Source organism: Pagrus major, chromosome 19 (genome assembly GCF_040436345.1).
Source record: "Pagrus major chromosome 19, Pma_NU_1.0".
In the NCBI taxonomy this organism is placed as follows: Eukaryota; Metazoa; Chordata; class Actinopteri; order Spariformes; family Sparidae; genus Pagrus; species Pagrus major.
Window position 1 is genome coordinate 26,755,513 of NC_133233.1, and position 16,937 is coordinate 26,772,449.

Genomic DNA, 16,937 nt, shown 5'->3' on the forward strand with positions numbered 1-16,937 from the left:
TGTAATGTAAATAAAGCCTTTTCACATTAATTTAGGATCTCAGGGCTGGCAGAGACTTGGATTATGCTGGACAAGCTGTATCGAGCCATTTCTATGTTTTGTTTTCAATTGTTTTTTGTATGTTTTCAATCAAGGACCCCAGCTACTTCAGCTGTTAAGGAGAATGCTGCAACTCTGTTTTGCTGTGAAGCTCTAAAGACGTTTCGTGGACGACCAAAATCCACCCAACTCTCCATCAGCATGGGGGATGAGGAGATAATGATTGAATTTTCATTATTGGGAGAATGATCCATGATTGCATAGCGTTGTAACAGTGATACAGCCTGTAGCCTCACCTGACCTTTCTGTGTGTGAGAGGTGGAAAATTCCACTTGTCTGCCTGAGTCTTGTGGGTGTGTTAAACTACTTATGCACTGTAACGCTTTAACACACCTTAAAGAAAATGGTGTGGTCGTTGTAGTCCTGCAGCACACTGAAGCGTGCGATTAATTAACTGTTTTTAACACTGAAGCGTTTTCTATTTGAGTATATTTGACTTATTTTAATGCAAAATGTGTTACAACTCAAGCACAGTAAACACAGCAGTTTAAATATGTGGAGTTTCTACTTTTATTTGAAGTTCAAACTACTTTTCCAAGTTTCTTCCCTTCAAAACAAAGATCCTATGACAGAATCACAACACCCGCCCCCGTAAGAACCCCTTGTGCGCCGATTGGCTAAAAAAAGCCAGAGGTCGTCGCTGATTCGTCAGAAATCCGAGAGCCGTCCGGGGGACTGACCAACCGCATGCCAGCGCGAGCCGGGTATAAAAGCTCCGATGTAAACAAAGGAGAGCGCAGTTGAACGGCAGCGACCCAGCCGAGGGTGATACCTACTGGATGTTCTTGTCTCGACAAACGCGTCCGGATCAGAGGCTGACTGTGGGGATAAAGCCACTCTGAAGCGAATGAAGAAACAACTCATCTTCCACTTCACGTACAGAGGATTAGTAACGAGAGGAAAAAAGAGTAAAAGAAGAAAATGGAGTATAAATTACGAAAAGCTGAACCCAGGGACGTGTCTGATATATTGCGAATGGTGAAGGTAGGGATCAAAACAAACCGGGAATGTGCTCAGAAACCCACAATTATTATTATTATTCGACGTGAGTGCAGCTAATATAACCAGCTAGCTACATGTTAGCTAAACCGTCTGTTAGCCGCGAACTTGAACTCTGTCGTGACTCTCGAGTAACTAAAAAAAAAATGTGACTCTTAAAGTCAGTTGACGCCTTTTAAAACGATTAATTACACCGTGTAATTGTTCACCAAGCGTCCGGAGGAGACGTCCGGGGGATGTCCGAGTGACAGATTAGATGTCGGCGGCCTTTGTTTACAGCCAGACGTCTCGCATCCGGCTCACTACCGGTTTACCAAATATGGTCAGCGGCAGGTCCAGCGCATGTTGTTATCGCGCTGACCCCGAGGCCTGCGGCTCGCGATGACGTCACAGCAGTGACACAAGACCACCTCAGCCCTTTAAATTATAAAAAAACACAAGTTACAAGTGTCCATCACTTGTAGGAAAACTTGTTTTTAATCCCCTGAAACCAAAGATATTCAGCTTTGAACGATATAAAGTAGAGAAAAGCAGCTTCTTGTGTGAGTAAATATGTATTTGCTTGATAAATAACCTCCAGCTTTTACGCAGTTGTATGCACATATATCAATAACTACAACTCCTCCGTAATTGTTGTATAGATGACATAACATAGTTGCAGGCAGAGTTTATAAATGGAGGTGTAAAGGAGATTTTTTGAGAGTTTATCTACACATTTCACTTACAGTGCTTGTAAAAAACATCACATTTTGGGTGTGTTTATAATAACGTTATTAAGATTTTATTTGTTGGTTGTATTTGGGTTCTAGTCTCAAACGTAACCCGCTGTTTCCGTCTTTCTTCTCACAGGAACTGGCAAAATATGAAGAGATGGAGCACCAGGTGACACTGACTGAAAAAGGTGGGCTTTAAAGCGCCCTCCGTTAATCTGCCTATACACATATTTTCATTATTATTCTGCGTCTGGTGCTGAAAGATTTAATTTCTGTGCAGAGCTCCTGGAGGATGGATTTGGTGAGACCCCGTTTTACCACTGCATCATCGCTGAAATCCAAGGAGACAACAGCAGTGAAGGTACGAACCACCCACCGCACCCCCTCGCACAGAAAAGTGCAGCCTGCCTCTTCATTTTAGTCCATCCGTACTGCATGTGCTTCCTGTTTTTGTAAAATAACTATAGGTGTGATAACAGAGGCCTGCTTGTTGAAGCACCCAGCAGCAGCTGCCTGGCTGCAGATGTTCACTCTTCTCTGATCTGTTGTACACCCCATGCTTAACTTAGTAACATATGGTGTCAAACTGCATCAGAACCTTTGAGCTTTGTTTAACTCTCTGTGTGAACAGTCAGGCGTTCTTGACATAACACTTGGCAGCTGAGTAAAAGAAATGTGTGCAGACCTGCTAACCTGAGTTTTACATGTTCAAGCAGCACAAGAAATAGGTCAGAGATACCTCATCCTTCAGGGCGTAATACCTGAACTGTGCATTGTGTCAAATATTTTTGCAAACCCTGCCAGAAGTACTGACTCCAGTTGTGCAACTCTGAAACCCTTGAGGCAGAATAGAAATCACCAAACAAAAATAGCAGCAGGATTCTTCACATGTCATCATTGTCTAACTGTTTGCTTTGCAGGTCTGAAGGTGGTGGGCTTTGCTATGTACTACTTCACTTATGACCCCTGGGTTGGAAAACAGCTCTACCTGGAGGACTTCTATGTGATGGAGGCCTACAGAGGTATAAACATCTGATCCAGTCCACGCTGGTTTGACGTTAATAATTTGTCTCTCAGCTGATAACTACCTCTATATATATGTAAGTTAATTACCTGCTTCTCACGGTGGATACTGAAAAGATAACAGATAATTTCAGATTTTTGTGTTTTTAAAAAGAAGTTCCTGAGGAAAAGAAACACTTCCCTTCTTCCCTTCCACCTCCTCCTGGTTCTTCTTCTTCTCTTCCTCCTCCTTCTTCTTCTTCTTCTTCTTCTTCTTCTTCTTCTTCTATTGGTGGATTTAAGTTGCAATCAGCCACCTATTTATTGGCTGGAATATCCCGGAGATAAATAGCGGATAATTTAATAAATAGGTGTGTCACATATCATGCATCCCTAAAGGTGACGAGCGTAATTGTAATTGAAACAGAACTGTATATACTGTTTATAATGACTGAATAAAAATGTAATTGCTCCTTTAAGCTGCCTCTTTATTAACAAACTTTTTTTCCATGTTTCTCTTCTCTTTCCAGGGCTCGGCATCGGCTCCGAGTGCCTGCGGCATCTCAGTAAGGTGAGCACATTTAGCTGTTAGCACGGCACCGTGTCTGCAGCGTGTGTCTGCAGCGTGTGTCTGAGAGGGAATAAGAAAGAATAAAACCATGGCCTGGTTCCAAACCTCTGAATTGTCGCCTGCAGTGCTGTTTTTTTTTCAGCAGCTGAAACTAGTCTGGTGAGATAAAAATGAGGCTGTTGTCTTCCTGCATTGTCAAAGTCACATCCGCTCCTGCTTGTCTTTGCCGCTGACAGGCTGAGGTTGTTATCTGAATGATAAAGATCCTCTTTGTAACCACAAGCTCTCAAGCAGAGGTCTCTCACTAAAATCTCCTGAGCTTGTGTTGCATCTATAACTGAAAATTAAATTATGTAGGATCTGGTGATATACAGTCGGTAGAAGTTGCCGATCCTGTCCACACAAATGTGTCCCGATTGAGTGGGTCAACTAAATGCGGCCCTTTAACTCTCGTCCCTCTTCCAGCTGGCGATAAAGATGCGCTGCAGCGGCATGATGTTCGTCGTCGCGGAGAACAACGAGCCGTCCATCCAGTTCTACAAGCGGCGCGGTGCCGAGGATCTCTCCCAGGACGAAGGCTGGAGGCTCTTCAAGTTCGGCAAGAACAGCCTCGTGGAGATGGCCACTCCGGCGGAGGAATGACTAGAGGCCCAGCGCGGAGCTCAGGAGGGAGCGGAGGAGACACGACAGTCTGAGCAGAGTTTAACCTCCTCGACTTCTCTCTCCACTCAGACGGAGGTCGATTCGTAGAAGTTCAGCTTTTCAAAAAGGGGAATTCTGTATCACAGTTATATGATTATATATGTAGCTCACAATCTGTAGTCAGCCTTCTGTTTACTGACGCTCTGAATTATTAACAGTGTGGTTTATTCTGAGATTTAATTTTCTATTTTGGTTGATTTGATGTGTGGAAGAGGGAAACACTTAAGTTTTCAATAAAACAATAAGTAATCAAACATGTCGTTGTGGTGTCTTTCCTCGATGAAACGATGTAAACAAACGTGTCAGGAGGTTTTTCATGTTAAAGTCAATTTGCAAAAATGCAGTTGCAGGGATAAAGAAACCTGAAGTGGAAAGTAAAAACAAAATATTTTAAATACTTTACAGTTAAATTACAACTTAAAGACTCATTTTTCAGTTAATATATTGTTTCTAATGGGCGGGTGCCATCTTTTCAAGTATTTTAGTCTATAAGTCCAACTAACTGATATTTCAATCACAATCGGCATCTTAATTTGATAATAATTAACTTCTTTCTAATTAAAGTAGTAGTCTTTCTGAACTTGATGCTCTGCAGAGCCTCAGTGAGGTTTCACACCTTTTAAATAGAAGCTGAGTTTATCAGAACCATCTGTGTGAAGCCCCTTTGGACCCCATAAACTCAACGAGTCTGACCTCAACAGCCCGACCTCGTTAGTATTTGTAAGATGGAACTGAGGGCTGTTTTTCAACCGTGGAGCTGTTATCGTGACAGAAGATTACTCCTGAGGAAAACCCTCCAACAAAGGAGTTCATCTGAGTTGAACAATCATAAATCCACTGCAGGAATTTACTCACAAAGAAGTAGCATGAGCTTGGATCTGTGGAGCTGTCGTCGTGGCAGAACATTTTTTGCAGAGTATTTTGATGTCACAGTGAAGTTGACCTCTGAACTTTTAGATATAAAATCACTTAATCGTTTTATCCTATCAGACAGGATGCGACGCTCTCTTGTACATCTTTAACATCTGTCCTCCTGATCCAGTGCATATTAACAGTAACACGTTATGCTGCCTGAGAAGTGAAAACAGACAGTGTGATGTGTTTTTCAGAGTGATGTGAGAAAACCTTGACACGGCAGCAAGTCGTTCACACGCAGTCTTTGGAAAGTACAACTCAACATTTAGTTTTTGCATTTCAGAAGATTTGAGGAACCTAAACCATTTTAAACATCTTAAGAGGAACAGGAAGACACACACCTCCTCTTGTGTTCCTCTTTTGTTGCTTCAAAATGTGCTGTCAGTTTTTTCCAGACCGTTCCCTTCGGCATAAATGTTTTATTTTGCCTGATGCAGCTGATTTAAGTTCTTGGAGGTCTGTTTGTTGTCTCATAATGCTTTAAAAACTTCAAATCAAGCTGTTTTTCATTGGAAAAAATCTTGTTTCACCCCTGAAAAGGAGGAGAGTTACAACACATCCTCCGTTCTGTCTGCAGAAACATGACCTCAGTAGTCAGAAGACAAATCAAAACCACAGAGAAGGAGAAATTAGATTACATGGGAACATTCAGCACAAAGACACTGCAGATGTTTATGTAAATTCAAGTTAAGTGGCACATTCAACTGTGAGCCCTCTGTGGTGTAATATGAGGAAGTGCTGCAGTGTTACTCAGCCACACACACGTCACACACACAATCGCACACATGATCGGTCTTTACGTTTTCCTGCCGCAGACAAGAACAGAGACGTGTAAGAGATGTTTTTAACGATCAATAGAAACACGTAACCTCGTTAACAGGTGATTACAGCTGCATTTTAATTCCTCACGCTGGTAATTATAAATAAATTCTTTCTATGTTCCTCTTTTCAGCAGCCGGACACATTTTAACTCCTTTAAAGTTCATAAAGTTTGTTCATAATGAGACAACGAACCCAAATGTCACTGCGAAAAATAAACTGTCAAAAAAAGCCAGTGGTATCTGGTTGGTTAAGATTTATTTATTCAGGGAATCTCACTCCAGATCAACATTTTTCTGAATATACAGTTATAAGTTCACTGTCAACAATCACACACTTTAAATAAAAACAAAATCCTCGATTATTATCAGACATATAAGCTCGAAAAGCTTTGCAGTCCCTCTAAGGTCACTGCTGCAATCCACCTTTTAATCCCTAAAGTTAAAAAGTCATCTCTGAGCTCTGCTCCCGTCGGATCAGAGCAGAACAGACGTTACTCCAGGTGTTTATTCCTCCAGAAGGTCTGGATCTGCACCCGACTCTCCATATAAAACCTCTCATTAACTGAGCCGGTTGAATCTAAACAGACAGATGTTACCTGTGTCTCACAGATGTGTTAGTTAGTTAGTGTGTTTGGTTCAATAACTGATGAAAAAAAGGCGTCAGCTCAGTCAGATGGCAGATTTAATTACTTTAAATTAAAACCTCATACAGCATATACAGTTCATTATTAGACACGGACAATAAACACATTCTCATTCACTTCATTTATCATTACTCAAGCAGGAGTACACACACTATCTGGCCCTTCACTGTAGCGTAGTAGCATCGTTAGCATCAAACTGCGCCGTGAACACAACATGTGGGGAATGTCGACGTGTTTGACACAATAAGTGAGTGAACACACCGAACGATCGTCCTTCAATATTCAACTGATCAAAGTGGCACTCAGACAAGAAAAGGTTTTCATAAGACTACAATGTTTGCTGCACCTTAATGTGTCAGTTATCTCGGTGTTGCATCGTGTGGTTAACAAAAAAAAACAACATTTCGTAACGCTGACAAAGGGATTAAAGGTTAGTGCGCAGGGTTGAGACAGAGAATACCTTGGAAAAACGCTGTTGCTGTAAATAACAGAAAATGTTGCAGATGTGCACCAACACGCTCGACTCAGTTTCTCTGAAACCTGTTTTTGAGTCATTCTACAAACAAACAGACGAATAAAACAGACGACTACAAACATAAAAAACTGTAACATTCCTTCTCTCATGTTTTCTATCATTGGTCACGCTTCATTTGCTGATTCATTGATCCTATCGTATCCTGTAAAACAGTCACGTTAGCCAGGGGAGTGTTTGAATGCTAACGATAGCTAACAGGATTCATATATGTTGTTTTCACCATCCATCGTCCGTTCAGTGTCTGATTGATTGTGAAGCGGTCAAATAAAAACGATTTGACTTTCGCAGCATTCAAGCTTCCCAATGTGAGTGCGACCTCAGAGGAAAATGGCCGCCGTGTGAATATGGTCCATGCGACCCCGTGTTGTATAAGCACAAATATGTCACCTCGAACCGAGAAAGTAAGACAAAGAAAAGGAGCCAGTTCTCACATTTGGGAAGCTGGAATCACCGAAATGATGTGATTATGGAAAATAGTTGATTAATGTTCTGTTATAATCATCTTATCGTTGTGTTTTAACAGTTTCGTGTCTCTGCTCCAGTGTGAGAACTTGTGTTGTGCAGCTTAAACAACTTCAAGAACGAGGAAGTGTCAGTGTCAGTTTTATAAATGTGCTGCTGGCAACACTGCAGAAACTGTTGACAGCCGAGGTCACTGACGGACAAACTAGGAGTGTTGACAGAAGAGAACTGCTCCAGGAAACAGATACACAACCTTATCTGGTTAATGTAAACTGATGAGTCCGGTCAGTCTGCCTCTTGGAGCAGATGGTGGTGATAAGGATGAGTTTGAGAGACGGCGTGGGATAAATCATTTAAATACGGGTCGTTACTGGTGTCTCAACACAGAGTTAACCTACAGGAGCCGTTCAGGTGTGTGTTACTGTGAGGAGAGAAGTGTCTTCCTGCCGCCTCAGCTGGTCGTGTCGTCGCTCTCTGTTCGCTCTTTCTTCTCCAACACAAAAACAAGACGAGACACCAATGTTACTCCAGCCGCAAACATCAGACTCGTAATATTTAGAGAAAAATTCTCTGCGTACCTTCTTTTTGCCAAACGGCGGCTCTTTCCAAAGCGTCTCCACGGTGACGCGGCCCTGCTGCGCCCAGGTGTACGCCGAGTCCCGACTCGCCTGGTGGACAACATCATCAGATAAGCACAAATCAGTTAGACAGAGGGAGAGAGACAGAGTTAACCGTGATGACGTCAGTGAGGCGGTTATTTCTCAAGAAGCACGAAGGAGGTGATTCAGTTTCTATCAGACAACCGAGGAGCAGCTCGGTGTAACGTCTCAGTGAGCTGCAGGGTGTGTCTGAACATAATCGTTGGGTGTATTTATACAGCGAACTTTCTGTCCGACATTTACTGTCGAGCTTTACCATGAACTTTTCAACCACTGACTTTAAAGTGCTGGATGCAGCGTTCAGCTTCAGTAAATCACAGGAGATGTTACTATAATCAGTCTGCTCTGTTTGTTGTTGTGAACACTGACATCAGCCCCAAAATTAAAAAACTGGGTCTCCATCTCATGACAGCAGCTCTCCCGGCTCGCTGTGGCCACCAGCAGGACAACACGCCCTGACACACCACAAGAACTGCTCAGGATTGTCCTAAAGAACAAAGAGCTGGCCTCCAAACTCAATGGGACATGCTGGCCGAAGTCCGGTCCCACTTCGTAACCACCAGGACTTGATGCACTCATCCCGAACACCACAGGACACCCACAGAGGTCCGGTGTCCAAGCCTCCAGGGGTCAGAGCCAAGTCTCATCCACCCTGGGGCCGATGTTATGTTTGACTTTGTCCTGATGGCTTTTCGTCGTTCGTTTGAATTCGATTATCCAAACCGAAGAATCATTTTGATCATATTTAAATTCAAAACTGAAATCACGACGTTCTTGTTTAAGATGAAATGTTTCTGCTTTTAAAAACATGGAAAACTGAACGAATAAAAGCTTTTTTAATTGAGGGAAACTACACAAATATACTACACAGGCTCTGGGTTGCAGATCAGCATCAATGAAACAAAGGAAAAGAAAACCTCATAACTGATGCAATGATTTAATTTAAAGTCTGTAAATCAATGTTTTGACATCTTGGCCCAACAAATCTACAGAAAGTTAAATAAAAGTCCTGCATCAGGGTTGTGAGTGGCAGCTTCCCCTTCCTTTCTCATAATAATAGTTTTTTCACCTCCCCTTTGACTTGCAAACAAGCGGCTCAACGTCTCCTCTTATCTCGACAGCTCATGTGTTTTCATATCTGCACCCTGCCCTGCTTCCTTTTCTGCTTCATCTCTGCCGCAGTGCGATCGAACCGGGCGTGTCTCCGCGCTCAGCGACTGATCCTCCCTTTATGTGTTTGAGTCGGTGGGTGGAAATGAAGTGACCCAGACTTCAGTGGGAATTAGAAGCACAATTCACAGCCAGGACTTCCTGCAGGGAAGCACAACCCTTTCCTCAAAGGAAACGAGTCACAGGTGACACAAACGCTCATACAACTCTGAAGCGTGAGACCTGCCTGGAAAGTTTTAATGTACGTGATGTCTTGTTTGTAGGGTGAGGCTGTGATTTTCCACTTTCCAGTTAAAAACACTCCTAGAATGAACTTTCTGGCTCACAAAAAAATACCTACCTGTACCTAAAAATACAACGAGTCATAAACTAGACGTGTGTAACTGTTCCTGCTTTCACAGCTGTTTCCTGAGTGTATTTCAGTGCAGAGAGGGAACATTAAATAAAGAGGTGAAAACAGATTTACAGGATTAATGTCTTTTGACTTGTTAGCTGATGTTCGCTGTGTTGGTGTCGTTCCAGGAAAATCATAATTAATGTAGCTCCAGGACTATCACTGAAGCTGACCAACCACGTTTTATAACGTCAAAGCTTCTGACTTGAGGAAAAACAACCAGAGGAATGAACACGGGAGAAGTCGCCTCTGAAACACGGCTTCAACTTTTAAAAGTGTCCATTTCAACCCAAGTATTTTTGTTGCCTAAACCCAGAATCTGCAATACTGTTACTTTCCCCAGTAACGAGCAATGTAACGAGCTCATTCCACTGTAAGAATCTGAACGGGAGATGAATATCGATAACAAACATACCTTGAGTAATGCTGCAGCCTGCTGAGGGTAAAACATGGAGGCGCTCAGGGCCATCAGTCCAACTGGAAATACCAGGCGCTTCACCTTTGAGCCTGAAAGAGAGGGAGATGTTTTTAAACGATGAGGCTGTGAGACCTGAGGCGACTTCTGTACGTTCTTCAGCCCCTGTACATGACTCACATCTTTAAGATTTCAGAACTAAGCTCACAGACAGACAGACAGACAACACTTTATTTGTTTTGAAAAGACGTTATGTACACAGCTGAAGTCTTCACTGTAGCGCTAACCCTGACTGAAGTGGGTGCACGAGCTCGACCGTGCATCGAGGGTATAAAAAGCATCGATCTCGGGGCTCTCTGAGACTTCGATTGCTCCGGACGATTTGTGTGGAGCCATTTTGTGTTTTGTTTTTGGTTGTTTTTCTGTTTTAAATCAAGTCTCCAGCTGCTTTAGTTGTTTAGCAGAATGCTGCAACTCTGATTTGCTGTGAAGCTCCAGAAATGTTTTGAGGACGACGAAACTTCACCTGACTTTCAGTAGATTATGATAATTTTGGGGTGAACTGTTCCTTTAATCAAAGTAAGACAAAACTGAGGTTGGCAAACTTAAATACGTGATGATTCTCATGCCTTCTTTATTCCTCTGGTTTCTCCAGCTTTCCTCACGCTGGATATCCTCGCACAGTTTAAGCGACATCAACATGTTTGTTTGTGAAGATGTGACCGAGTCATGACTCAGAGAAGGAATGCAAATTTGGATGCAAAGTGCTGCAATCGAAACACCGAGGGTTTTTACAGTATGAGCTGCTGACACAACTGCTGACTAGTCACAATTAGTGGGTGAAACTACAATAACTTAATCCTGTTGTTTTTAAGACATCTAGACGACACCTGTTTCTTTGCAGCAACATGCCACTTACAGACACGCCCCAGCCTTCATTAAATAAGATGACTAGAACGTTATATTTATGTTTCCGTGACTTGTTCTCTGGAGGTTGGTAGATGAAAGGCATTCTGGGAACTGCAGGATGTTAAACTTGGCGAGAGGAGCAGACAGACCGAGATAAACTGGTCACAGGAAACTGTCGAGCTTTTGTGAAGGGTCTTGGATTAAAGGAAAGGCACGCAGGCATAAAGGTGCTTTATGAATTAAAACGAACAAAACAAACACGTGTGCAAACAGTTGAACTGAATTAACCTTCTGTTGTTTTACAAAATAACTTCTTCAACAGCGTTTTTGTCGTTATCTTCCCGTCTGCAGCTCCTGACCCGACCCACCTCTGTGAGGGAATGCAGGTCACTGTGTTCCTGTGTGTGTAAATGTTTAAAAGGTTACCTTTGGCCAAATAAAGTCCCAGGAAGCCAGAGAAGCCCACCGCCGCTACACTGGGGTAAAGGTCAGGAGGAGGGTCACTGACGAACTGGTAAACATCTGGAAAATAAAATGAGGCGAGGAGGAACAAAAAGGAAAAGAAGGTTGAGGTCTGTGGGGAGAACGACTGCATGTGCTTTTCAAAAGTAGTAGTTTCCAGTGAGAGCTGTGTGGAGTCTGATACACGTCCTCCAGTAATGTCACTCGAGTCGGAACAAAAGCTCGGAAAGTTGGAGAAAATGTTGGCACACGAGTTGTACAAGAATGTGGGAGATAAAAGATGATACAATGATCCAATGTGTTGCACTGGTGACGGGCATTATCAGCACAAAACTTGAATTTCTTTTGTTGATTTGGTGTTATCAGCAACATTTCCTAGCAACTTTCTGTCAACCAACACTTTCTGGACACTACAGGTATTTGAACCAGCTCTGAGACATTGACTCTGAAGTGTTTTCTCACCTGTCACTGCTGTTATGGACGTGTTGATTGTGGGCTCCACAGTCCTGTAAACTTGCTGCAGTCCAAAGATCATCAGGGGACAGACAGAGAGACAGAAGAGCAGGTCACCTTTATCTGAGAACAGCCTTTATCTCTTTGTAATTGTGCAATAAAACCTTTTTTAAACATAGTTTCTGGCTCGTGTGTCCTTATGTAGCACTCGTCGACAACAGAGGATCATTTTATCATCTGCAGAACGGTTTGTTTGTTGTGTTCACGAGGCTGAGAGGCTCAGATTTTAGATTTCAGGCTCAATCTTAAGTCGGACTGACAATCAGTCAGTGAGTGAATGGACTGAAAGGTCGCTAGAAAGCAGACGAGTAAACAGCTACGATCCCTCCAAGACTGAATTAATTAAACTGGCAGGAAACGACTTGTTTTTGCTTTAACTTATCATCAGAACAGTGTCGTGGCTGTGGAAACATGACATTATCCACGTTTAGATTGGTTCCCTATCCAGGCCGGACTTTTCACAGAAAAAAACAAAGCATGAATTTCGGCACAATACAGGAAGAGGCACTGTTTTCCCCGGTCACTATCCCCAGGGAACGGTGGAACAACTGGAACAACTGTGAAAAGACAAAGAAGCCGGCTGATGGAGGAAGCAAATAAGTTGAAGAGGAGGAGAGATTAAACAAGAGTGAACGGACGCCGGTTGATATAAGTCTCCTCTTACCTCCGGGACTTGAGACGCTGCAAAACTGGCATTCTTTCTACAAAACCTGCCGACTTATTAATCAAACCGGCTGTTAAACTCCGCCTTCTCACAGCACTGGGATCAGGGTTTCTAGCTCAAAGTCAGATTCTCACGGTGTCTTTTGCTGTGGACCATCAGGCTGCTAGCGGTCGCCATGATAATGTTGTTATATACTAGAGGGAAATGCTAAGGGGGTGGAAAGTTGTCAATTTGCGCCTTAACTTCACTGTTTCATTCACTTAAATCAAATTAAGACAGTCAGGTGCAGAGCAGATGGATTAAATACAAGCTTAAGACACAATCAGTCGACCACATGTCAGCAAAAAGGTCCCTGCAGCCACTGAATCCAGGTTTTTACAGATTTCATGCTGTTAATAGTTTATAAACACAGAAGAAAAATGGCTTTATTTAAAATGCTGCTCTCACTCTACATTAATATACAGTTTGTGAATGCATCTGTTATCCAGATGTGTCCAAAAACAACATATTAACACTCACTACCTGCAACGAAGGTGATGTTTGTTTCCTGCACTGACAGTAAGGACCACTTCTATAGCGTTTCGTAACAGTGCGGGTGACCTTGTTTAAAAATGAAGAATGTATTCTCGACTTGCGAGTAAAGAAAAAGCCAACAGCTTCGTCACACATGGTTTTGACACGTGTTTGGGGTGAACACGTCAACAAGCTGCAGCTGTCAGCTCAAAAGGTTCCAGTTTTTCAGCCTTTGTGAGATAATTTTTTACACGTCACTGACCTCAATTTTCTCCATCGCAGCCTGGCCCGTCGTCTGCAAACAGAGACAGAAATTCAGGATAATTCATTCACACAACATTTTAGCTTTTATCCTTATTTAACTCCAAATTGAACCGATCAACAGTCAAGTCACAAGGCAGAATTAAATGACGTGATTTTCTTTCTTTTCTTGTCAAATGCTGAAGGTCCCAGCTGACTTGATTTTGTCTTTCCAACATGTAGTAAAGTTCGGTATTAAAAATAGTCCACGCTTTCCTGCATGCAAACGTATGATGAAAACCAGAGGATGTTAAATCCTTCAGGATCAGAGAAGCAGAACACACACTAAAACCAAACAGATGTGGTCGTTTCATGTGAGCAGAAATATCTTTGTACTGGACCGTCGCACCAAACTGCAGAAATCTAACAATTTTTAAAACTGAACACAAGCTTCAATCACTGATCATCTCACAACAGCAATAATGCAAAAATAATGGAAAAGTACAATCAGGACTGTTTGCTTGTGTTGGGACCAGTTTTACGACGGGGTGTGTTTTCAGCTGTGGTGATGAAATTCCAGCATGACAAAAACAAACCACTTTTTGTGAAACTCGTTGCTGGTGTGTGTCTCCGTGTGGAAAACAAAGGGATTAACCTGCATAAAAAGCTGCAGCGTGCAGTTTCTTGTCAGCTCATGTGATTGTGTTTCATGCAGTGGTGGCATGAAGTCATAGCAGCTGACCAAAACTCAGGAAACCAGGAGTGAAACTGAAGAGCTGGTGAACGGCGGAGGAGGAAGTGTGTGAGGAATGTTTGTCTGGACGGTTGTCCTCCAAAAATATATGAAAAACATGTGAGTGGTTTCAGCAGATTTCTGTGTTTTTAAAGGGAACAACTGCAGGATAATCAAATATAAACAGTATTGACAACTGAATTACAGTGATAAGTTCTGAACAGAAATATAATAGTAAATAAAACAAATAAAAAAACAACATAAAATTAAAATGAACAACCTAACATACAAGGGGGGTTTTGGCTGGTGCAGTCGTACACAGACTCATCATCTCCACCCTGAATTCAAACTTTTCAACTTCTTTGTTGACAGTTGTCGTCCCTGAGGCGAGTTGAGCATCACACATGACCTCACCTGACACTGGGTCGTGTACGGTTCAGCCCATTTCCTCAGCGATGCAACGCTCTCCTCCAGAGGCCCCGCCTCCGGCTCCACGTACTGAGCCTCCGTCTCAGGGCTGGTGTATAAAGACGGCAGCTGAAACAAACAACATGGTGTGAGCCACACAGCGGAGACTGAAACAGGAAGTGTTGTCACAGGTCTGACTGGGTAATAAGTTAATACTAGGCAGGTATTATTACACAAGATGCATCGACACTGTTTCTGTTGTTGAACAAAGATGAAGTGTGAGAGGGAGGAGGAACAAGAATCAGTTTCTGCCTCAGTCTGATACAATCCAAGACAAGAACACAACAACTGGTACATCGAGTTGATCATTAACTGCCTTTCGATCGATTATAACAACAGTTTAGAAGATAAATCCTATTTGAGGTAAACAGCATTATCTGACATTTTATTTCACTGCACAAGCACAGACACTACTTTATACTTTATTTGATAAATTTAGTTACTAGTTACTTTGCAGATTCAGATTCTTCAGTGTTTATAGGCACTAGTTTGTTTACTTTGGCTGCTTTTGTTCCCGAGTTTTTATACTTTTTATATCCAAGTGCTGTATCGCAGACACCTGGACGTGTTTCAGTTTCTTGAAGACGTTTCACCTCTCATCTAAGAGGCTTCTTCAGTTCTTACTAACTGGAGGGGAGTCGCAGGCTTTTAAACCCTGTGTGGGAGTGTCCTTACAGAGTCGTTAAGGACATGTTTGAGCTGAGTTTCAGAGTCATTGGGGCCATTTGTGGGTCAGTGACCCAACCGGCCTTAATGTGGGTTGCTAGTGCCAGGTGAGCCCAGGTGTGAGTGGTTGTTAAGCTGTCTAGAGAGGGAGCTCAGTACTGCATTGTAGGTGGGTGATAAGTAACGTCGTAGGCCACCTCTTATACTTTTTAACAACTGTTTATTGTAATAACTAACTCTTATTATGTCATAGCTGTTTTCTGATTTATGTAACTTGGCTTTCACATCTGGGTTAATACAGTAATCTGTCTCTCTCTTATCAGTCACAGACAGCAGATAACAGTGAAACAGGTGATGTCTCAGTCATGTATGCAGTTATAAATAACCAGCTGACTCTACCATGTGCATCACAGTACCACATCCCAATTATGATTCAAAAACAGGAATAAAAAGACATTTCCGTGATTCACGTGCACATGTAAACAGACAAAAACAAAATAAAAACACACTGAGGACAAAGTTACAAGGCCATGTGAGTTACTCATTAACGCACCTCATCAAGGCTCAGAGCAGCCTGGCAGCTCTTCTTCTTCGCCTCCCCTGCAGCCAGCACCGAGCCGCACAGCAGGCGCGTCACACCCGGAGCCGCGGCGCACAGCGACACCTGGCGGCAGAACACACGAACTACAAGTGACGATTAAGCTAACCAATTAGCCTCTACTGCCGGTTAAAACACTTAATTGAGACACTATAAAACACGAGAGGTAACTAACACACACATCTAACATCACGAATACGCACATTTAACATCATGTACTCTTAAAAAACAGGGAAAGTGGAGCACTCGCCTGTAAATGACCTGTTAGCAACAAGCTAACGTTAGCTGTTGAGTAATTTAGCAGCGTTTACATCTTTTTGTTCTTAAACTGTAGTGTGTAACGGTATAAGTCGTTACCTCACCAGCTGACAGCCACTTATTAAGGTGTAAATAATGTGTACGGTGACAAAAAGTGATAATAATCAGGAGATAGTTACCAGCTTCACATATGACATCTTGGTCCAGAGTACTTTCGCTTTCTACGGCAAGCCGAAGGGAGTGTCAAACCAAAGGGCGCATGCGCGTTTTGCTTCAGCACTCCTGATCATGAGGAGCAATAATTCAAATGCTGTTTAAACTTTAAATAATACATAAAAAAGACGAAAATAAAATGTGAGTTAATTCAGATTCACAGTTGAGTAAAAGTACACAAGTATTAACATCAAAATATACTTAAAGTACCAAAAATAAAAGTACTTTTTCTAAATATTCCAGTTCAGAATCATATATCTTATATTACTGGATTATAATTAGTGGTGCATCAATGCATACATCACTTTAATGTTGCAGCTGGTAAAGATGGAGCTAATTTTAAATATTTCACTGCTATTGGATAAATAAAATCATCTTTAAAGCCATTTATCAAACAAAATGACGACCATATACTGCTTCAATCTTCTTAAACATGAGGATTTACCATTTTTCTCCATTTTATATCGTTTTAAATGTTAGATCTTTGAATTTTGGGGCTGTTGTTCAGGCAAAACAGCACATCTAAAGACATCAACATCGACTGTGGAATCTTGAAATTAGCATTTTTCACTTCTCTCAGACACTCCTGACTAATAAAA

At 42.2% G+C, this 16,937-nt stretch overlaps 2 protein-coding genes across 3 annotated transcripts; one reads left to right on the plus strand and one right to left on the minus strand.

The window, feature by feature from the left end:
• The first annotated feature begins 839 nt into the window (after positions 1 to 839).
• Positions 840 to 4,340, plus strand: LOC141014270 (diamine acetyltransferase 1-like). Its single transcript, XM_073488007.1, has 6 exons — positions 840 to 1,083; positions 1,948 to 1,999; positions 2,092 to 2,172; positions 2,732 to 2,833; positions 3,344 to 3,384; positions 3,850 to 4,340. Exons 1-6 carry the CDS (start codon positions 1,021 to 1,023, stop codon positions 4,024 to 4,026), a joined length of 516 nt encoding a protein of 171 aa, XP_073344108.1. The 5' UTR covers positions 840 to 1,020; the 3' UTR covers positions 4,027 to 4,340.
• Positions 4,341 to 6,061: 1,721 nt separating this feature from the next.
• apoob (apolipoprotein O, b) lies at positions 6,062 to 16,374 on the minus strand. Of its 2 annotated transcripts, none has more exons than XM_073488003.1 (9): positions 16,305 to 16,374; positions 15,823 to 15,933; positions 14,550 to 14,672; positions 13,425 to 13,457; positions 11,935 to 11,989; positions 11,437 to 11,532; positions 10,102 to 10,193; positions 8,042 to 8,131; positions 6,062 to 7,950 (listed from the first exon to the last, which is right to left on the minus strand). In XM_073488003.1, the coding sequence occupies exons 1-9, from the start codon at positions 16,320 to 16,322 to the stop codon at positions 7,915 to 7,917; spliced, it is 654 nt and encodes a 217-aa protein (XP_073344104.1). In that variant the 5' UTR covers positions 16,323 to 16,374; the 3' UTR covers positions 6,062 to 7,914. The 2 variants fall into 2 exon arrangements, with proteins under 2 accessions (XP_073344104.1, XP_073344103.1); XM_073488002.1 differs by having other exon boundaries at positions 6,062 to 7,953.
• Positions 16,375 to 16,937: the final 563 nt, after the last annotated feature.

Bases quoted from the DNA above. Each gene is read 5' to 3' on its own strand.
- LOC141014270 (XM_073488007.1), top strand. From the start codon at position 1,021: ATGGAGTATAAATTACGAAAAGCTGAACCCAGGGACGTGTCTGATATA. The intron at 2,173-2,731 runs GTACGAACCACC...TTTGCTTTGCAG, and splicing joins AGGAGACAACAGCAGTGAAG to GTCTGAAGGTGGTGGGCTTT. The intron at 2,834-3,343 runs GTATAAACATCT...TTCTCTTTCCAG, and splicing joins TGTGATGGAGGCCTACAGAG to GGCTCGGCATCGGCTCCGAG.
- apoob (XM_073488002.1), bottom strand. The intron at 11,533-11,934 runs GTGAGAAAACAC...TTTATTTTCCAG, and splicing joins GTCCATAACAGCAGTGACAG to ATGTTTACCAGTTCGTCAGT. The intron at 7,954-8,041 runs GTACGCAGAGAA...TTTGTGTTGGAG, and splicing joins CGCCGTTTGGCAAAAAGAAG to AAGAAAGAGCGAACAGAGAG.